This window comes from Buceros rhinoceros, unplaced genomic scaffold, assembly GCF_000710305.1.
Source record: "Buceros rhinoceros silvestris isolate BGI_N320 unplaced genomic scaffold, ASM71030v1 scaffold9311, whole genome shotgun sequence".
In the NCBI taxonomy this organism is placed as follows: Eukaryota; Metazoa; Chordata; class Aves; order Bucerotiformes; family Bucerotidae; genus Buceros; species Buceros rhinoceros.
The window spans coordinates 18790-35496 of NW_010395945.1; the positions used below are offsets into that span (position 1 = coordinate 18790).

At 38.3% G+C, this 16707-nt stretch overlaps 1 protein-coding gene across 1 annotated transcript in view; it reads right to left on the bottom strand.

Moving 5' to 3' along the window:
- DOK7 (docking protein 7) overlaps positions 1-16707 on the bottom strand; it is a gene marked incomplete at both ends in the record, with an annotated part of 63021 nt that overhangs the window by 6718 nt on the left and 39596 nt on the right. Inside the window, one exon of the mRNA XM_010145717.1 lies at positions 8076-8118. Within this exon, the coding sequence (XP_010144019.1) occupies positions 8076-8118 (43 nt within the window). The remainder of the gene's footprint in view (positions 1-8075; positions 8119-16707) is intronic.

Sequence of the window (16707 nt, forward strand, 5' to 3'; positions counted from 1 at the left end):
GTCCCAGGTATGGTATTAGATACAGGAGTTTGAGGAAACAAGAGCCAGCAGCTTGGACACCCACAGAGTGGTGCACGCGTAGTGTGGTTCAGCTGCATCCACACATCCCTTCTTTATTTAACCAGCAAACTAACCAGCATTACACCTACTTGTTTGGTTAGCTGTCTTGTCTCTACTGCTGTCACTGTGGGCACTTTAATCGAGATGAGCAGCGTTTACTTCCTTACATGAATAATTTTGAAGGAACTTCCTGGGCAAGTAAATGGTACTTTTCAGAGCTGAGGCAGGAGGCTGTACTTATGAGTCACCCTGCCGCTGCTGACAGCTGTGCCATGTGCTGCTGGGTGTAGGGGATCAGGTATAAAATTAACGCTCTCTTCTAAACTGATTAATAGTCTCCGAGCAGGTGAGACACTTCTCTGCAAATTGTTTTTTAAAATAGTGTCCAAAAATTACTGTAACTCTTGTGCAACATGAAGAAATTCTATAAGATAAATAGCAGAAAAGAAAGCATTTTATTAAAAAAATGCATGACCTAGGAACATAAAGAAAATGGCAATTTCTTATTTTTCCCCTGCATAAAGTATACATTTAAACATTTTTTCTAAATCTCATAATTTCCAAGCTTATAAAATTATTCCTACAGTTTTATAAAACATATCTAAATAAAAGCCACAGATTACTTCGCTTAATGAGAAGAATGGATTAAAAAATAATGAACACCTGTTTCAGAATTCAGACTTTAGTTTTGTAGTCTTTGTGTACACAAAGGCATATATAGGGTAATCCAAGGCTACAAAAGCAATTTTCAAGCATACCATACTGAGAAGTTCATTTTGTATTTTAACAAATGAGATCAGATTGCAGAGCCTTTACATCCTCTGGTGAATATTTAACCACTAAAACCCACTAATTACTTGAAATTTTGTTTTCAACAAGACTGCTGATAAAAATAAATCAAAAACAGGACAGCCCTGGAGTAGCTGATTTACTTATATTTTCACCGTAGCTGATTTTCCTTTTTCTCACCTCAGAGGATCCTGTCTCTGCGTTATTAAGAATACCAGAATAGGTGTTATGCAGCTGAAAGACTTCCCTTACTTTGAAGACTATAACTTTATGCTAATTGCAGCTTTATCAGAAAACTCCTGTGAGGTGTTTTTGGTTATTGTCCTCTCTAAAACTTAATGTAACTCAGCAGAAATCATTCCAGAGGAAATGTGGATTTTTAAGCAATGTTCTTAGGATTTGTGAAAAGCACACAGGACAGGAAAGGAGATTCAAAACAATAAGTTATTCCAATCCATTCCGGGACAATTTGAAGTTTTCCCATCTGGAGCTTGTTTAAAAGAACTATGTTAATGCTTCAGGTTTTGACCTGTTGCATTTCCCCCACTTTCAAATCTGGAAACTAACAAACATTTACAAGTCAAATCTCTCATGGAATTTTTTTGAAGCTTTGAACTGCATCTTTTAAACACATCGACGGAGATTGACCTAGATATTTTCTTCCTTCTTTACAGCTACCATATAAATTTGCTTGTTTCTTATTTATGAATCCTAAGATAATACTTGCAGGAATGGAAAAAGCAAGTTAGCAAAATTAATTTCTGAACATATAAAGCACCCAGCAGGAGGCAGACACTCCCTTCCATCGTTCTTTTCATCTTAAAAGGGCTATTATGAATAATTCTTTCCGTTTCCCCTGCCATCCAGTTGTGTGGCTGACTCGCTTAAGTCTTTGCTAGAACTGAGTAGCTCATCAAGAGTTATTTCTGTTCTACTTTCCTCAATGTGTAATAGGAAAAAGCTATTCAAAATGTGACAAAATGAAAACAAGCTGCAGAATATTTTGCATTCCTACATATAATTAGACTCAAACATCAGATGTAGCTCAGTGAAGACAACCACTATTTGAAATATCTAACTTCATAGACATTTCTTTATGCCCACTCTTCAAAAATAAGCACGGTTTACAGCACATGTGCTACAAGAAAGAGCCCCGAAAAAAGAAATAACAAACGAGAGGAAAGCTGGAATACATGCTATAAACTGAGGCCGGATAGATTACATTTTCAAATCCTGTCGCCTATCATTACATGGCCAGTGAGCAGACACACGCAACACTACGCTACATTTAGTGAGTGACCACTTCTTACCGCCCAGCCTCTACTTTGCCTTCATAGAGTGGGTCACAAACCCTGCAGGTCTGGACTCTTAAATCTGCTAACAAGGACTCAGGACAGAAGAAAACACTGTGCTCTGACAAATTCTTGCTTCTTGTTGAATTAAAACTACCTGTATTATGAAGTACTTTGATCCACCCAGCCAAACATTTCCATCCTTATATGTTTCCCTCCTTATAAGTTACTTTCCTTAGAAGAGCATCCAAAGGCTAGAGCTACTGACTGACAGGAGAAATACTGCAAGTACACCAGGAGGTTTTTGTCTTGTAAATGTAATAAAAGACTTCCTGGTGCTGTATAATTGTCCTATAAAACCTTCCTTAGACTGTTACTCTCCAATTTTCGAAGTGATTTAATATATTTTCTGCTATACAAATGACATTATCTGCAACATATAAAAGCTGAAGGGGATGCTTAAAAATGTTTACTTGCTCTCCCACACGGAGAAATGTCTCCTGTCTCTCTAACAGGCATCTTCAGAAGTAGAAGAATCACTCAAAATTAGATACACATTCAAGCACACTGATTGTTCAAATATTGCTCTACAAAGTTCAGTGGAGCAACAGCCTGTTTAGTGTGTCCAAAAGAATCACAGAGTATCTAACTACCTCTGGCTATTACTCATCTTCCCATGCTGTAAGGCCATTCCATCCTTAAAATGTAGAAGTGTTAAGCCAGAATCATTATCATCTTCCTGTTCCAGGAAACTCGGTGTTTGTTCTTCAAAAAATATATTTTCAAAGATGCTTTACATAATTTACTCCAAGTCTTGTTGCATCTGAAGCTCAGGATCTCCACTGGCCTAGAATGAAGTGAGTGAATAATGTGTTTCCTTAATAAAAAAAAAAAAAAAAAGCTGAAATAATCACTATATTTGCAAATAATGTTCCTCACCTTTGTGTTCTAGAATATGTGTTTCCCTAGATTTCAGTGTCAGAGAAGCAAACCAGGAATATAGAAGAGGCAGAACTAGAAGGTCACCATGGCATGGACTTTCCACCTCCTGTCACCCCCAAAACAGGGAACAGGAACCTGCTGGATCTGCTCAGCGCAGAGGAAGAAGCAGCAGCCTTTGTGTCATTCACTAGCATAGGGTTACACCACAGTGCCTTCTTTTCCCCCTACTGTCAGGCCACCAGTAATTCAGATAGTCACTAAGACCAAGGCTTAGCTTGTAAATGCCATACGTATTTTAATCAGCTTGCTTTTTCCGAGCTTCTGTTTTTCTTCCGCTACAGAATTATTTTGAATGTACTTATAAAATAATGCACAATCAAGAAAGAGCATGCTGTATTATGGCAGGGCTTTATTAATCAGTTTCACGTTAATATGCTCTTCTATTACAGTGTTCAGCCCTATGAGGTGTGACATATTTATGGTGGACACCATCAGCACACAGACCTTTAGTAGCTCAATAAAAGTATCAAAGTGTGCTTTGTCTTCCTACATATGAAGAGCTGACAACACATTTTCAGCCTATGCAACAACAACCACCACAGTAAGGCTCAGCTTCTTCTTTCTCACTGCTCTCAGTCAGTTCCTTGAAAGCTTACTCCTAAGCTTGAAACAGAAGTATCAGGCTGCATAGGTTTGCAATAAAAATTTTCAAAAAGCATGAAAGCCAATTTTTGCACCATAAAAGCTAACCTGTCTGACAGCTGAGTTCACTTTCAGCACCCATCACCTGTTATATACTTAATTTTATTCTTTCTTTTTATCTCCCTGCCTTGACTCTCTGTTTACCTAAGAACAATTTAATAGAATACAATGTTCGTAATCAGCATTCAGATGACATTTCAGCTGAATTCCAATCCACAGCATTGTTTTATATTTATTCCTTAATTCATCCTCTCAGAACATTCCCCGTCAAGCGTTGTGTAGCTTTGGTATTACAAGCAAAGAGTCTGTCAGATAGCAAGAGGGTCTGTTGCAATGCTGATGAATTTGCTCCTGTGGAATATCAAAAAAATGGAATGCACAGAAGAAATAAAAAGATAATATAAAAGTCACAAAACTTGACAATATTGAAGTATGCTGTTTCCACAGGAGGATATTTGTCAATCTTTTTTCCCATTCAGCCATTGATTTTTGTAATCCCAAAGCCTGCAGCACAGAAGAATAGGAAGACTAGACCTCCCACTACACATGTTTGAGTGTTGAAATGCCCGAGGCTGGGTCAGCAATCAGCTTGCCTGAAGCTAATGGGAAAGGAAGACATTTTCTGAAGTATGGTGCTTAAAGCCTGCATGAAAGGTCTTCTCCAGGGATTACAGAGGGACCATAACCACTTCTGCAAACTTTTTCCAGCTATCAATTTAGCTTCTCTAAATAGCAATCTTGGGATTCAGACCACTTAGTTCACTTGGAAGGGTTGGCAACCAAGTTGGCAACAAAAATAATGGCATTTTTTCCCTCCCCACAAAACAACTTCATTTTTTGAACAACATTGATAAAATGGGAGAGCTGTGACTTCAGTTCTGCTCAACAGAGAAAATCTGAACATTTTGGAGGAGACCATGGAGACATTGTAAGTAAGGGCTGGAGGATCCTATCTAAGCTGCTGCAATGAACTAAAGATAACAAGTTTTAAGAAACAGGCCTAAATCACAAGAAGAAACATTGCAACTCTTAGGACATACATTCTAAATGTCAAAATAGCAAAGGACTTCAGATGACTTACGGTGGATTAAGGATTCTCATGGCAGAACATGCTAAACAAACAGCTGTCAGGCATACAGAGGAACATCCTAACCTCAGGGTAGAGTTTTGAGCTAGACCACCCCTGCAGCCCTATTTTTCCTACAGTACTTTGATTTATAGTATCTTAAAAATAATCAAGATCATGATGAGCTTTTCAGGTCACCATTCTGCAAAGGAACGTGCTGTCTTTTGGTTCCACCTCTCAACACAACATGCATCTAATTCATGATGCATGAATTAAATCTAAACACATAAAATCTAAACACATAAGCAGCTCTGGAAAAAAGGACCTTCATACCTATCTCTGAAATTGCATCCACTAGATGATGCTATAGAATTTCTTATGCACTCATGAGAAAATCAGTGTAGGTCCCATGACAACTCCTTAAACCAAATGTACTAAACATAGGTGCCTCCAGAGTCCAGCAGTCTCAGAAATCAGAAAATCTGAATTACAGTTTTGAACCTCTATCCTGTTACGGTATTTTAGAGTCCATAATAACCAAACCCACAATCTATTATACTTAAGAGCTGGCATTCCCACATCAAGCACCTCCAAATAGTCTCTTATCTTTATCTGTACTACAAAGCTATGATAACAGTAGGAACACTTTCCTCCCACAAATGCAAGTCATCTAATTCAGTCTCTCTTTCTAAGCAATCTTTACAAAGTTACTTATAACAAAGGCAACCGAATTATTTAAATCAGAATTAAATGGTTCACACCAGCTTGGGTTTTTTTCCACCCAGTTATAGAATTCAGAATTGTTGCCGCATTTATGAACACTTTTCAGCTTGCCATTAGAAGCAGATACATTTCTGTGATGTTGCCGAGTCCATTGCAGAAGTAGAATATCATCACCACATTCACTACCAATAAACATTTAAACAATTGATCCTGACTCTAACTGCATTTCTAGCTACAGAACTGAGGCATTCAAGAGCAAAAGTATTGTACAGAACACAGGGGCACCTTTAGCACTGGAAGAAGTCGGTTTGCCTTTGTACGGTGTATTTGAATGAAAATACAATGTAGTCCTTTCTGTGATAAGAAAGAAATGTGTTTATGACCAAGAGGATGTCAAGGGTTAGGGCTGGGCTGGCCACTAGATGGAGGACCGCTACGCTAGCAAACATTGTAACTGTGTATGGTGTCATTGTGCAGTCACTCGTGCCAGCAGGGGCACCTTGCCATGTACATGCACAAGACAGGTTTTGAAAGCAGTTACATCAAATTAGTGTGCCCTTATGTTACCCTCAACAATGGATTAAAAGACCATAAGAGAGAAATATAGAAAAGTTGTAATGCTGTTCCTTTAGTGCAACAGAACTGTTTGAATGACTGCTCAGCACCCAGGGACCCTCAGATAATGGCTTGGATTAAAGATGGTGGAAGCCAAATATTCAATATTCAAAGTATTATTTTGAAAGCTGTGCAATACCAAGTTCAGTTACACTTGAAATATTCATATATTGAATGAATATTGAAAGACAATGTTTTAAAATGAAATACCTTGGGATAATTAAAATGCAATGAGACAGAGAAAACATGGGTATTTTTGTATTCTGAAAAATAGTGTAGAATTGAATTGAAGTGTAAAGTTCTACAGGCACATAATGAGAGCATTTGAGAGATGAAACAAAGATAGCTAAAAGCTTCAGCTTTAGGTGCTGCATTTGCCTAAAGCATTTATACGTATTCCAACAAGCCTTAAGTTCTTTTCTTAAACAATATTTTCCCTGTGTACCAGAGAGGAAAACCCACCCATGCAGATTTCTTCAGTTTTGTATCTTCTCTTTCTGTTGATCTAAAAATCTGTCCTGTATTTCTGTATTTCCAATTTGCTCGATGATAGGTTTTATCAAAACAGTTGCATCAATACACTGAGTCTAAGTGTTTGTCGGATATCTTTTGGAGCCACAATTAATTTGTCATTGAAATTAATGCAGGAATAACATTGCATCCACCACACGCAGCTATAGAGCCAAGTTCCCCTGTGTTTACACACATTTTAATCATAAGTGCTCTGTTTTCCTCGGATTGATTAGAGGACTAGAAAACTTAGTAACGGCAAGAAAGATAAAATTAATGATACGGTTTGTGCTTCTACTTACACCTCTATAAATCAAAAGTAATTCCACTGACTCGATCAGAATAACCAGGAATAAGATCTGCTAAATGCTGCTGGATTTTCTCCTGCTAAACAGATAAAGGAGCAGAATTACTTACAACCCTCTCCAGAGACATCTCCTGACCTGAAGTATCCTACTGGATTTGTTCACACGAGTATCAATCAGCTATACTTCTTGGCATATTTGCCAAGGTTTTTAAAAGTAAGAAAGAAACCCAAGCACAAAGAGCTGTTCTCAGTTTCCTGCAAGCAGGCAACCTGCAGAATTTAATGGATCTGCTGAATTAGGAGGTGAACAATTTAAGGAATATAAAGATGTTTAGGACACTAACCAACTTCTTTGCACAGATCTCCCCAAGGTCCAAGATGGAGACAGTACACAAACGCAAATGCATACGACATTTTATCTTTGAAGTAAAGTGATGACACAAAAGGTGCCAGACCAGCTTGACTACATTAGACAGAGAACTCCAGGTGACCAACACATTCTACTGACAGGCAGATGCACAATGCAAAGATAGTCAGCCTGTTACCTTAGCCTACACAGTCTTCCCAGGTCAGATACTCTGCTTCCTCCCTTTACTGATTTTGTTGGTTAATCGATGGTTCCACTGACATGAGAGAAGCATCTCCATGCTGCCTCTGGTAAGGATCCATTCCTGGAGGTTTGTGTTATTTAGCAAACTGGGTATAACACTGAAAATACAACTCACATTTCCCCTTGGTCTTAATACCAAGCCTAAGAACACTTTCTTTGTGTTCTTCAACTGTGTAAGTAGAAAAAGCACTGAGGAATTGTCATACAGATACTGACAACTTTGAACCTCTTTAGATGTCAGAAGGAAGGAAAAAAACCAAATATATTAATCTTTGCAGCTGAAGATACTACGAATTACGATGTATTTCATAACTCAGTCAAGAATTGCAGCAGCAAAACCAACCACAAACAGGATACCTCTCTCTTTAGTTCTGCTTCCATGTATCTTCTGTTTCTCTCATCACAATTTGAGACTTAAACGTTACTTTTTAACAAAGCAAATAACTAAATGGCTCCTACCTGGTATAGCTGGTAAGACTCCAGACTGTAATATTGCTGTTCCCTAAAGAAAACAGAAAATTTTAAAATGAAACATCTTTACAAGATACAGAATCTTCACGAAATATAGGAAGAATGGCAGAGAAATCACTTCACCATCACAAAGCTGAACGAGTGGTTTTAAAATCCAGAACAGATACAAGGGTGCTAAGAGCTGAAGACAATCAAAACAAGTGTACGTTGCAAAACCTGTGTGACCCTTGGTAAAGTCTGACTGGGCTTTGGATGCTTTGCAACAGCTGTAGCAGGCATGGGGAGGCTTAGCGCTATTGAATCAGTCCTGAATTAAACAGCAAAAAGCAAGAAATTTTGATATTCAGACGAAGATGATATCGAGTTGGAGTAGCAGGATTAACAGATGTAAATTAAGGCCATGCCTATATTTGTAAGCAGACCTAAGCCTAGTGTGCTTCTGACTCAGCCCCATAAAATCAATGTAGAGCTTAAACTGCCTTCAGACTGCCTACAAACCTTACCTATGACACCAGGGCCTTTCTAGAAGAGCTTTTTGCCATCTCAGATGTTTCACATTGTTCCTACCACGGTGGTACAATGGCACCAGTGACCAGTCACACTTAGGAGTGTTCCAAAATGTGCTTGCAGGCCAGGTTTCTCCCCAGCTATACTCCCTCTGTCATTCAAAGCTGATCTGGAGGACACTGGCACTTCCATCTCCAGATGGTATTAAGGTTGCTCCAGCACGGCAACATCAAGGTTGGCTGTGAAGTCAGTCTGGTCTGTGCTACTGACCAGCACTCTGCCCAAGAGACCTTGGTTTTTTCTCTGATCTCGGTGAGAAGAATTCATCATCATGATCCATTCCTTTTGATAAATAAATATGTCTTCTGGACTGTTTTGTTGGGGGTTTTTTTAATACAGTTTTGAAATCTGCAGCACAGAACAAGTGTTCACAGTGGAATAACACACAACATACATTTCTGTTTGATCCTATTGCAAACGTGGAATCTACAGCTCCAGTGTTCACTTGAGCTTTGATGCTAGCTGTGTATTTCAATATATGAGACACTGAATTTGAGCAACCATTCAGAGCAGAAATAGAAGGGAGGAGGAAGAAATCAGAAACATGGCCAAGATTTCATTTCTGAAAGAGAAAAAACATCCCACATAATTTCAGAAAAAGAACATTTTATTAATTTAACCATAGTGGATGTTATTTGTTTCTATAGTTACTGTGTGGCACCACAGATATTGCCACTTTCATTTGGGGAATATGCAGAAGTATCTGCACAGATAAAGCACAGAGGACTCTGGAGTAAATACACAGAATTCTGTATATTTAGGTAACAACGTTTTTCCATTACAGTTGAATTTCTACGAATATTTTGTCACTATTATTTATAGCAGATTTGGAAAATGTTTTTTTCCTGCCCCAGTAACTTATTAGGGGGTTACTAAAACAGAATAGCAAAAAATAATTTCCCTGACATTGGTTATGTCTGTGGTGGTAAAGCAGATTATGCTGTCTCCGAAGGCAGCATCTGCTAGCCTGCTTAATGGAATAGAAAGTGGCAGACTGCAGTGTTGAAATGCAGAAAAATCAAATCTTGCTAATAAGAAAGGATTTCACAACTCTCTGGCAACTTTTTTGCTTTTAAAAAGAAAGCTTGCTTTTTTTTTTTTTTTTTAGCATTTGGGATATAATCTGCATTGAAAGGTCTAGTTTTTTCCAGTTTGCATAAAAACTGAAAAAGTTTGCTTTTTTTTTTTTTTTTTTAGCATTTGGGATATGGGGTGGGGGTATGGGGTGGGAACTGTATGTTACCTAGTTCACAAAGAAAATAAAAAATTGTTTTGGGAGGGGAAAACAATTGTCTTTAATGAATCTAGGATCAAAGCTGAGGAAGATAATCTGCACAGCCTTGCTGTCATTCAGGGCAAAGGCTTGATGACAGAAATTAGAAAACAAGTAAGAAAAATATTTTTATCTCTCTTTCCATAAATGCATTAAACATCAGAATATCCTAAATTACAGCAAAAACATGGATAGAAATAAAGCTCTCTGAAGAATGAACAGCATTTTTGTTCTTTATGCATAACCTCCCATTGCGGAGTCCTCTTTCATCATTACAGATATTACGAGCAACAGAAATGCAAAGAAACAAACTGAATATTTTTATAATTATTAGTTTTCTTCTCACCTTATAGAAAAGTTGTTATTTGCAAACCAGCATATGCTCCTACTTGGTATACAGCTCTGTTCCTCCTGTAAATTCAGGTTATAACTACTTGATTTACTTGCAAATTGAATTTGCTGCTTTTCCCTCCTTTCAGCATTGCACAAGTACTGCACTTCGGCAAGAACAGGGATTAAAAAGTCAGCAATGCCAAACTGTTAAAAACACTTCAGTTGCAGAAACTTTTTGAGATGTATTGCTTAATGCAAGTTAAAATCAATGAGTGGGGCTTTCTGACCTCTAAATGTGAGTGAGCATTCAAAACATCATTTGCTTTTTATTCTGCACATCATATATGACATGGAAATAACCGAAAATTAAAGAGAAATCATTATGTTAACATAGGTAATGTTTGTTCAGCAACGGAGTCTTGTTTCATGCCTAGAACTCCCAGTGATTCTTATAAAATAAATGCTAAAAATTTCTTCATAAAAATGTACAAATTAGGTAAAACAAGAAAGTTTATAAAGGCTAGACAGATAATATAATATCATTATTAGAAGATTAGATTGTACTTGACAAAGAAAGATGCAAAAAGGCAAACAGAAGTTAGATTGTGAAATCACATCAGATGTGCGACATTGATAAAATATTATTGAAATTATAGGGAACAGATGAAAGACAACAAATAACTAAAATAATCAGATAAAGAAATGAATGAGACAATAACAAAAATAAAAACAGCACTTTGCTATCAAGTGATTTTTTCAGTCTATAAGATTGCTGTCTTCATTTCCATTTCAATATATCACATTCTATTATTTCAACAACTCTGAGGCCTCCTGCTGCAATTCTGTGTAAGGCAGAGACCTCGCTAACTTCCAGTGCCTACTACTAAGGCACCTCAGTAGAAAGAACAGTTTCGGAGACTTAAAAGCTTTTTTTTAATTCTAAAAACTCAGACAAAATATGCTTTCATCTATAGGATAAACATTTAAATTACTGTGGAGTAATGTACAAATGTAAGTGTTACACAGTGAGTATCTAAATCCTCCATATCTCATAATACTACTTAGAAAGATTAGTTAAATATCTTTTTAATGCAGATTCTTTTATCTGTGACTCAGGAGTGACTCTGCAAGCTGAAGTATGTGATGCATGGCGGTTAGTTCAAGCCACCTCCCTGTGCAACACCCACAGTAAACGGATATGCACCACTTGTATCTCACACATCATGAACTACATGTCCAGGGCTATTTTAACTCTGGTAGTGATCTGGCTGCTGTCAGATGACATTCATTTTTGATGTTCTGCTTCCAAATACCTTGGGTAGGGTTCAATGATAGATGGTAGGAGAAAGCACTAGTTTGACATGCTGGGTCATTATTCACAGACAGCTCTGCTGCCCTAAACAGCTAAACAAAACATAAGCTTTGGAGGTTATTTCTGCGTGTGCAAGTCACCATCACAGTACATAATCCTTTTTACAATCAAAATGAGATTTCTTTTTTTCCTTCTGTTTATATATGGTATATCTTTGTTCTCTCCTTTTCTTTCTTTAAGTTTCATTTTATTAAATTCAAAGTTTCATTCACTTCGTTTCATGAAATATTTTTTTTACCAGATCAGTTCTCATTAAAAAAAAAAAAAACACTTACAGTCCGATATATAGAGTAGTTTGTCTACCTTTCTTTATCTATTCAAATCACTTTCCATAGACTTCATGCTCAATCCTGCTCCGCTTCTGCTAACAGGAGTTTTAGTCTTTAGGCACAAGATCAATCCCAAAGTCTAGATCTTCCAGTATAAGCTTCACAACAAGGAGCAAAGATACTGTACCGCACAATTTCCTATTTTTAAGAAGTTTTGCCAGATTCATGGTGACAAAAGGCATCACAACTGCTTTCCAAGCTCATCTCCACAGTGTAAAAAGGAGCCAGGAGCTCCTGAGTGAGTGAGATGGACAGAAAAGAAAGAACGAAAATATTGTCTTAAGACTAATCTCTCCCATTACTGGCTCTAAGTGTAGGACCTGACAGATAGCTGCTCTATATAATGCACGTATTTTCAAAGAATCAAAACATTTTTGTTTCATATTTTTCCTCCTAAAAAGGAGGAAAACACACTTCCAAGAAAAAGTAGATCAGCTTCTGTAGATTGTAATGCTGAGCTGGGCTCTACCATCTCTGGCGAGAGGAATGAAATGCCATTTGCCTGATAACTGTCAACATTTGAGACACACCTCATCAGTCACAGCTTATGTAATTCCCTTTGTGTATCTTTAGAAATAAAGCTTTTCTCGCAGCTCATATAAGCTTGGCAGCTTTTTATAGCTCCATTATTCTGAACCTAGTAAGAGTTCTCAGTACAGGAAAGACATGAACCTATTGTAGCGGGTCCAGAGGAGGCCACAAAAATCATCAGAGGGATAGAACATCTCTGCTACGGAGAAAGGATAAAGTGTTGGTTTATTCAGTCTGGAGAATGGAAAGCTCCAGGAAGACCTTATTGCGAACTTGCAGTTCTTAAAGGGGGCTTATAAGAAAGATGGGGACAGTCTTTCCAGCAAGGCCTATTACAACAGGACAAGGACAGGACGATTTAGACTAGATATAAGGAAGAAGTTCTTTACTGTGAGTGTGGCGAAACACTGGAACAGGTTGCCCAGATGCCCCATCGTTGGAAACAAGGTCAGGTTGGACAGGGCTCTGGGCACTGCTCACTGCAGGTTTGGACTAGATGAACTTGAAGGTCCCTTCCAACTCAAAGTATTCTGTAATTTTTAGATTCTATGACTTTTACATTTTCTTTGCTTTAGTCTAAGCACATGCTTAGACATGTATGAATTTTTGCCCCAATCTGGATCCTGAGACTGAAAGAAGAAAGGCTCAGCATAAATGAGAGGCTCCCAGATTCCTCTTGTTATGAAAGAGGATTTCATACTCAATAGTAATAGAAGCAACTATTTACACTGTAAGATTTTTATTCAGGACATACCAAAAATGCACTCAGAAACAGAGAGGATGGATTGCAACATTGGTCAGCTGCTTAATTTCACGGAGAATATGACCTAGATAATGTTCTCCTCTTCCTCCTATTATTTTAGAGCTACCATGCTGTATCAAGGCCATGTAAAACACCCAGTTTCTCAAGAGAAAACCATCAAAATCGTGACTCAATATCCCAGAAGAGTGGAAAGTGTGAAGCAGACTTCCCTAACAATGAATAAACACTCTTATGCTTGCTGTATACAGCTGGTGGCCCTTCATCACAATCCCTCTGACTACTTCACACAGCCTGTATGCAGAGGGAAACAGCAGATTACAGTTACCTTATATAATTTATGACAATAGTACCTTGACCTGTTCAGCAGCTTCACAAAGGAGTGAAGAACTCAGTGAGAAATCCTGAATGAAGGTTTCGAAATCAGGATCACAAAAAACAGAAAAGTGTCGATTGCTTTTTGAAAACAGAAAAGAAAAAGTCTTGAACATATCCAAAGTTCTGCAAAACTCAGATTATTTCAGCAAAAAGAAATCAGTCCCTAATGAAACTGACAGTTGAGGTACTTTACTCATAGGTATAAAAGACTATGATTTGTCCTTGGAACAAATCACCAGAAAAGTTTCAAGCTGGAATGCTTGGGCTGCCACAGGGGAAAAAAAAAAAAAAATGTTCCCAGGAAAGGTCAATAAATACAGATCCATGGAGCAACCTTTAAAGGTCATCTGATGGGCTGTTTCACAACACCGAGCATTGACCAGGTTCTGAACAGAAGACACAAAATTATTAAAGTCTACAATCCTTCCTAACAACTCCCTGTCTAACAGAAACTCCTGTCCGTGACATGCTTCAGGTGCTGGGCTCCAGTTTCAGCCACAAACTTCTGATTACTCAGCTTCATCTGTTGCAAGCCAACTGTTGACTTACAGAAAGATTGCTGAAGTCAGTTCAGAAACATCTCAGTTTGCTCGCCAAGCCCAAACATTTTCTGAAGCCCAGCTATCTTCTGAAGCCTGAAGCTGGTGATTTCAGTGGCAAGCCATGCTCTGTGTCACTTTAAAATACACTTCCTAAGACTTGTGGGATGATCACAGCTCAAATCACCTACAAGTTACAGGTGTTGTTTAAAAAACAAGAAATCAGAAAGAACAACAAATATTGTTTAATTCTAGTACAGATTTGTGTACCGATCTTCCCTCTCTCCCAGGTTTTTTACAGTGGATCTCTTCTGTTGTGATTTTGATAGTGCTTCTCTTGAGAGGGGCCTTCTGCTTCCTGCTATCCAGAAGCCCTTTGTCACCCAATCCAGACTATGTGACCATTGGCATCAGAACAAGACCATTGGCTCTGAAAACAACACACCTTTCCTTTAGCATGCTCTGAAACTGTCCACTCAAGCGAGAGAAAGAAAAGCTGGGCTGAATCCTCTACCACGGCTACCAGTACCTGGATCCAGCTGCCCAGCCTCCACCCTGAAAGAAAACCCATCTCCAGCTGCCAGCTAGCAGCAACAGCCCTGAAATTCCGATGGTAGGAATTTTGGTTGCAAATGCTGACGAGTCAAATTTCAAGCTCTGCCACTGATAATATATGGACACGGGGAATCTGACACAGCAACAAGCACATTATTTGCTCTTGTCTTTTTCTTTTCAAAACCAGACCTAGAGTTACTACATACCAAAGAGTCACACTAGGAGACTGCTGAACAACTGAACTGTAATGCTATTACATGGTCACATATGATTTTTTCCATGGGACATCTGTCTCATTCACTGCATGAGAGGAACACGTGTGTGGGTAAAATCGAGATGGCACGAGCAACTGTAAATCTGTCAATTCCTTAACAGCGAGTGGCTTAACTTTTCAACCTAAATAACATCCTTTTAACATCACATATGTATCTCATTATGTACAAAAGTATTCGGACAGAGTTCTAGAGGAAACAGCTATCCAATACCATCCAATGCATTTAAAATACCTGGTGTAAACGCATCAGTGAAGTTTGTCTCTGTTTCTAAGCACTCCTACAAGTCAAGCTTGCATACCAAACCATCATAAACTGTCCTAATACCGATATCAGCTTGACAGGTTGTGGCTACAAAGAAATGCCCAAAACCACAACATAAGAAACATAAATAAAGACATTCTGCCACTTCCCTCAAACACAAATTTTTGTGTTTGTCTTACAGTTTTTTAAACTAATTTCATAAGGTTTGAGATTCTCAGGGTTCTTAAAAAAATTGATGTGATGGTTTGAGATCAAACAAAATTACTAAATACTTCTGTGAGTCTTAGAGAGAGATTCTGTCCCATTCAATCACATGTAAAAATCAGAAGCACTGGTTTCTATACAGGTAGAAGAGCTTCATTATTTAAAGGAGGTTTTGTAAGGACAGACACAGATATGAGCTGCAGAGAGAGACAGTGCAGTAGCAAGCCCTCTAGATATATCTGTATAAGCAACTCCAGTGAAAAGGTGGACACTAATGATGATGCAAATTGCTGAACAGATGATCCCACCTAAGCTTCCTGGCAGACCTCACAGCACAAAGACACTGGAGCATGATCAGAACTCATTTCACTCCCAGTTCACCATAGAGGAGGACTTTCACAGCAGGAGCCAGGACTGTGGAATTCAGTCAGCCAGAAGAAATGGCTAAGCCAGACATAGAAATCGTCCCTGAGACCCATTTTAATTCAATGTATTTGAAAAACATGGCCAGAATTGGTGCAGGAGTTAGAAAGCAGGAACTAAAACCAATTCTCCATGAGAAATAAAAACACCATATGCAGATGTCATAGGGTATATTCATCAAACCTGACAACAGGGGCAGAGCATCTCCTGATGTCAGAGCACAGAATCCTGAACACATACACCTGTGAATTGATGCTAGATACATAATAAAACATGTTAATGTCAGCCTTCACTACCTCATCTTTCACCAGATGTATCTCATAACAATCATGCTGCCATTCAGGACAGGAAACACCCATTACACAATTGCCATTAAAATAAACCATCAAATATACTCAGCTCAGAAATGGTAACTTCTTTTTCTCCAGCTGCAAGGTAATCTAAAGTTCAACAGATCACATATTCTTAGGGCCACAATAAAGACAGACAATTCCTGCAAGTAATAAGAATAAGCTACATTGCTCCCCCTAACTCCTCATGATCTGTCATGATTTACAGTAGCAGAAGATCTGTTCTGTGACTTTATGGAAACCAACAATTTTTAATTTAAGTGTAAGGCACCCAGCAGATTTTCTGATTCAAGATATTGCTGGGAACTTTTTAGAGAAATTCTCATAGCACCACTGCATTCCCTTTTCCCCTTAGCAGAACGCTGTTCAGCCAGGCTCGTGCTAGTTAAATCCTCTAAGACACATACAGGAACTCCAGCTGTAGCGTTTACGTGAGAGAGTTCAAACACACACTTGTTCTTACTGTTGAA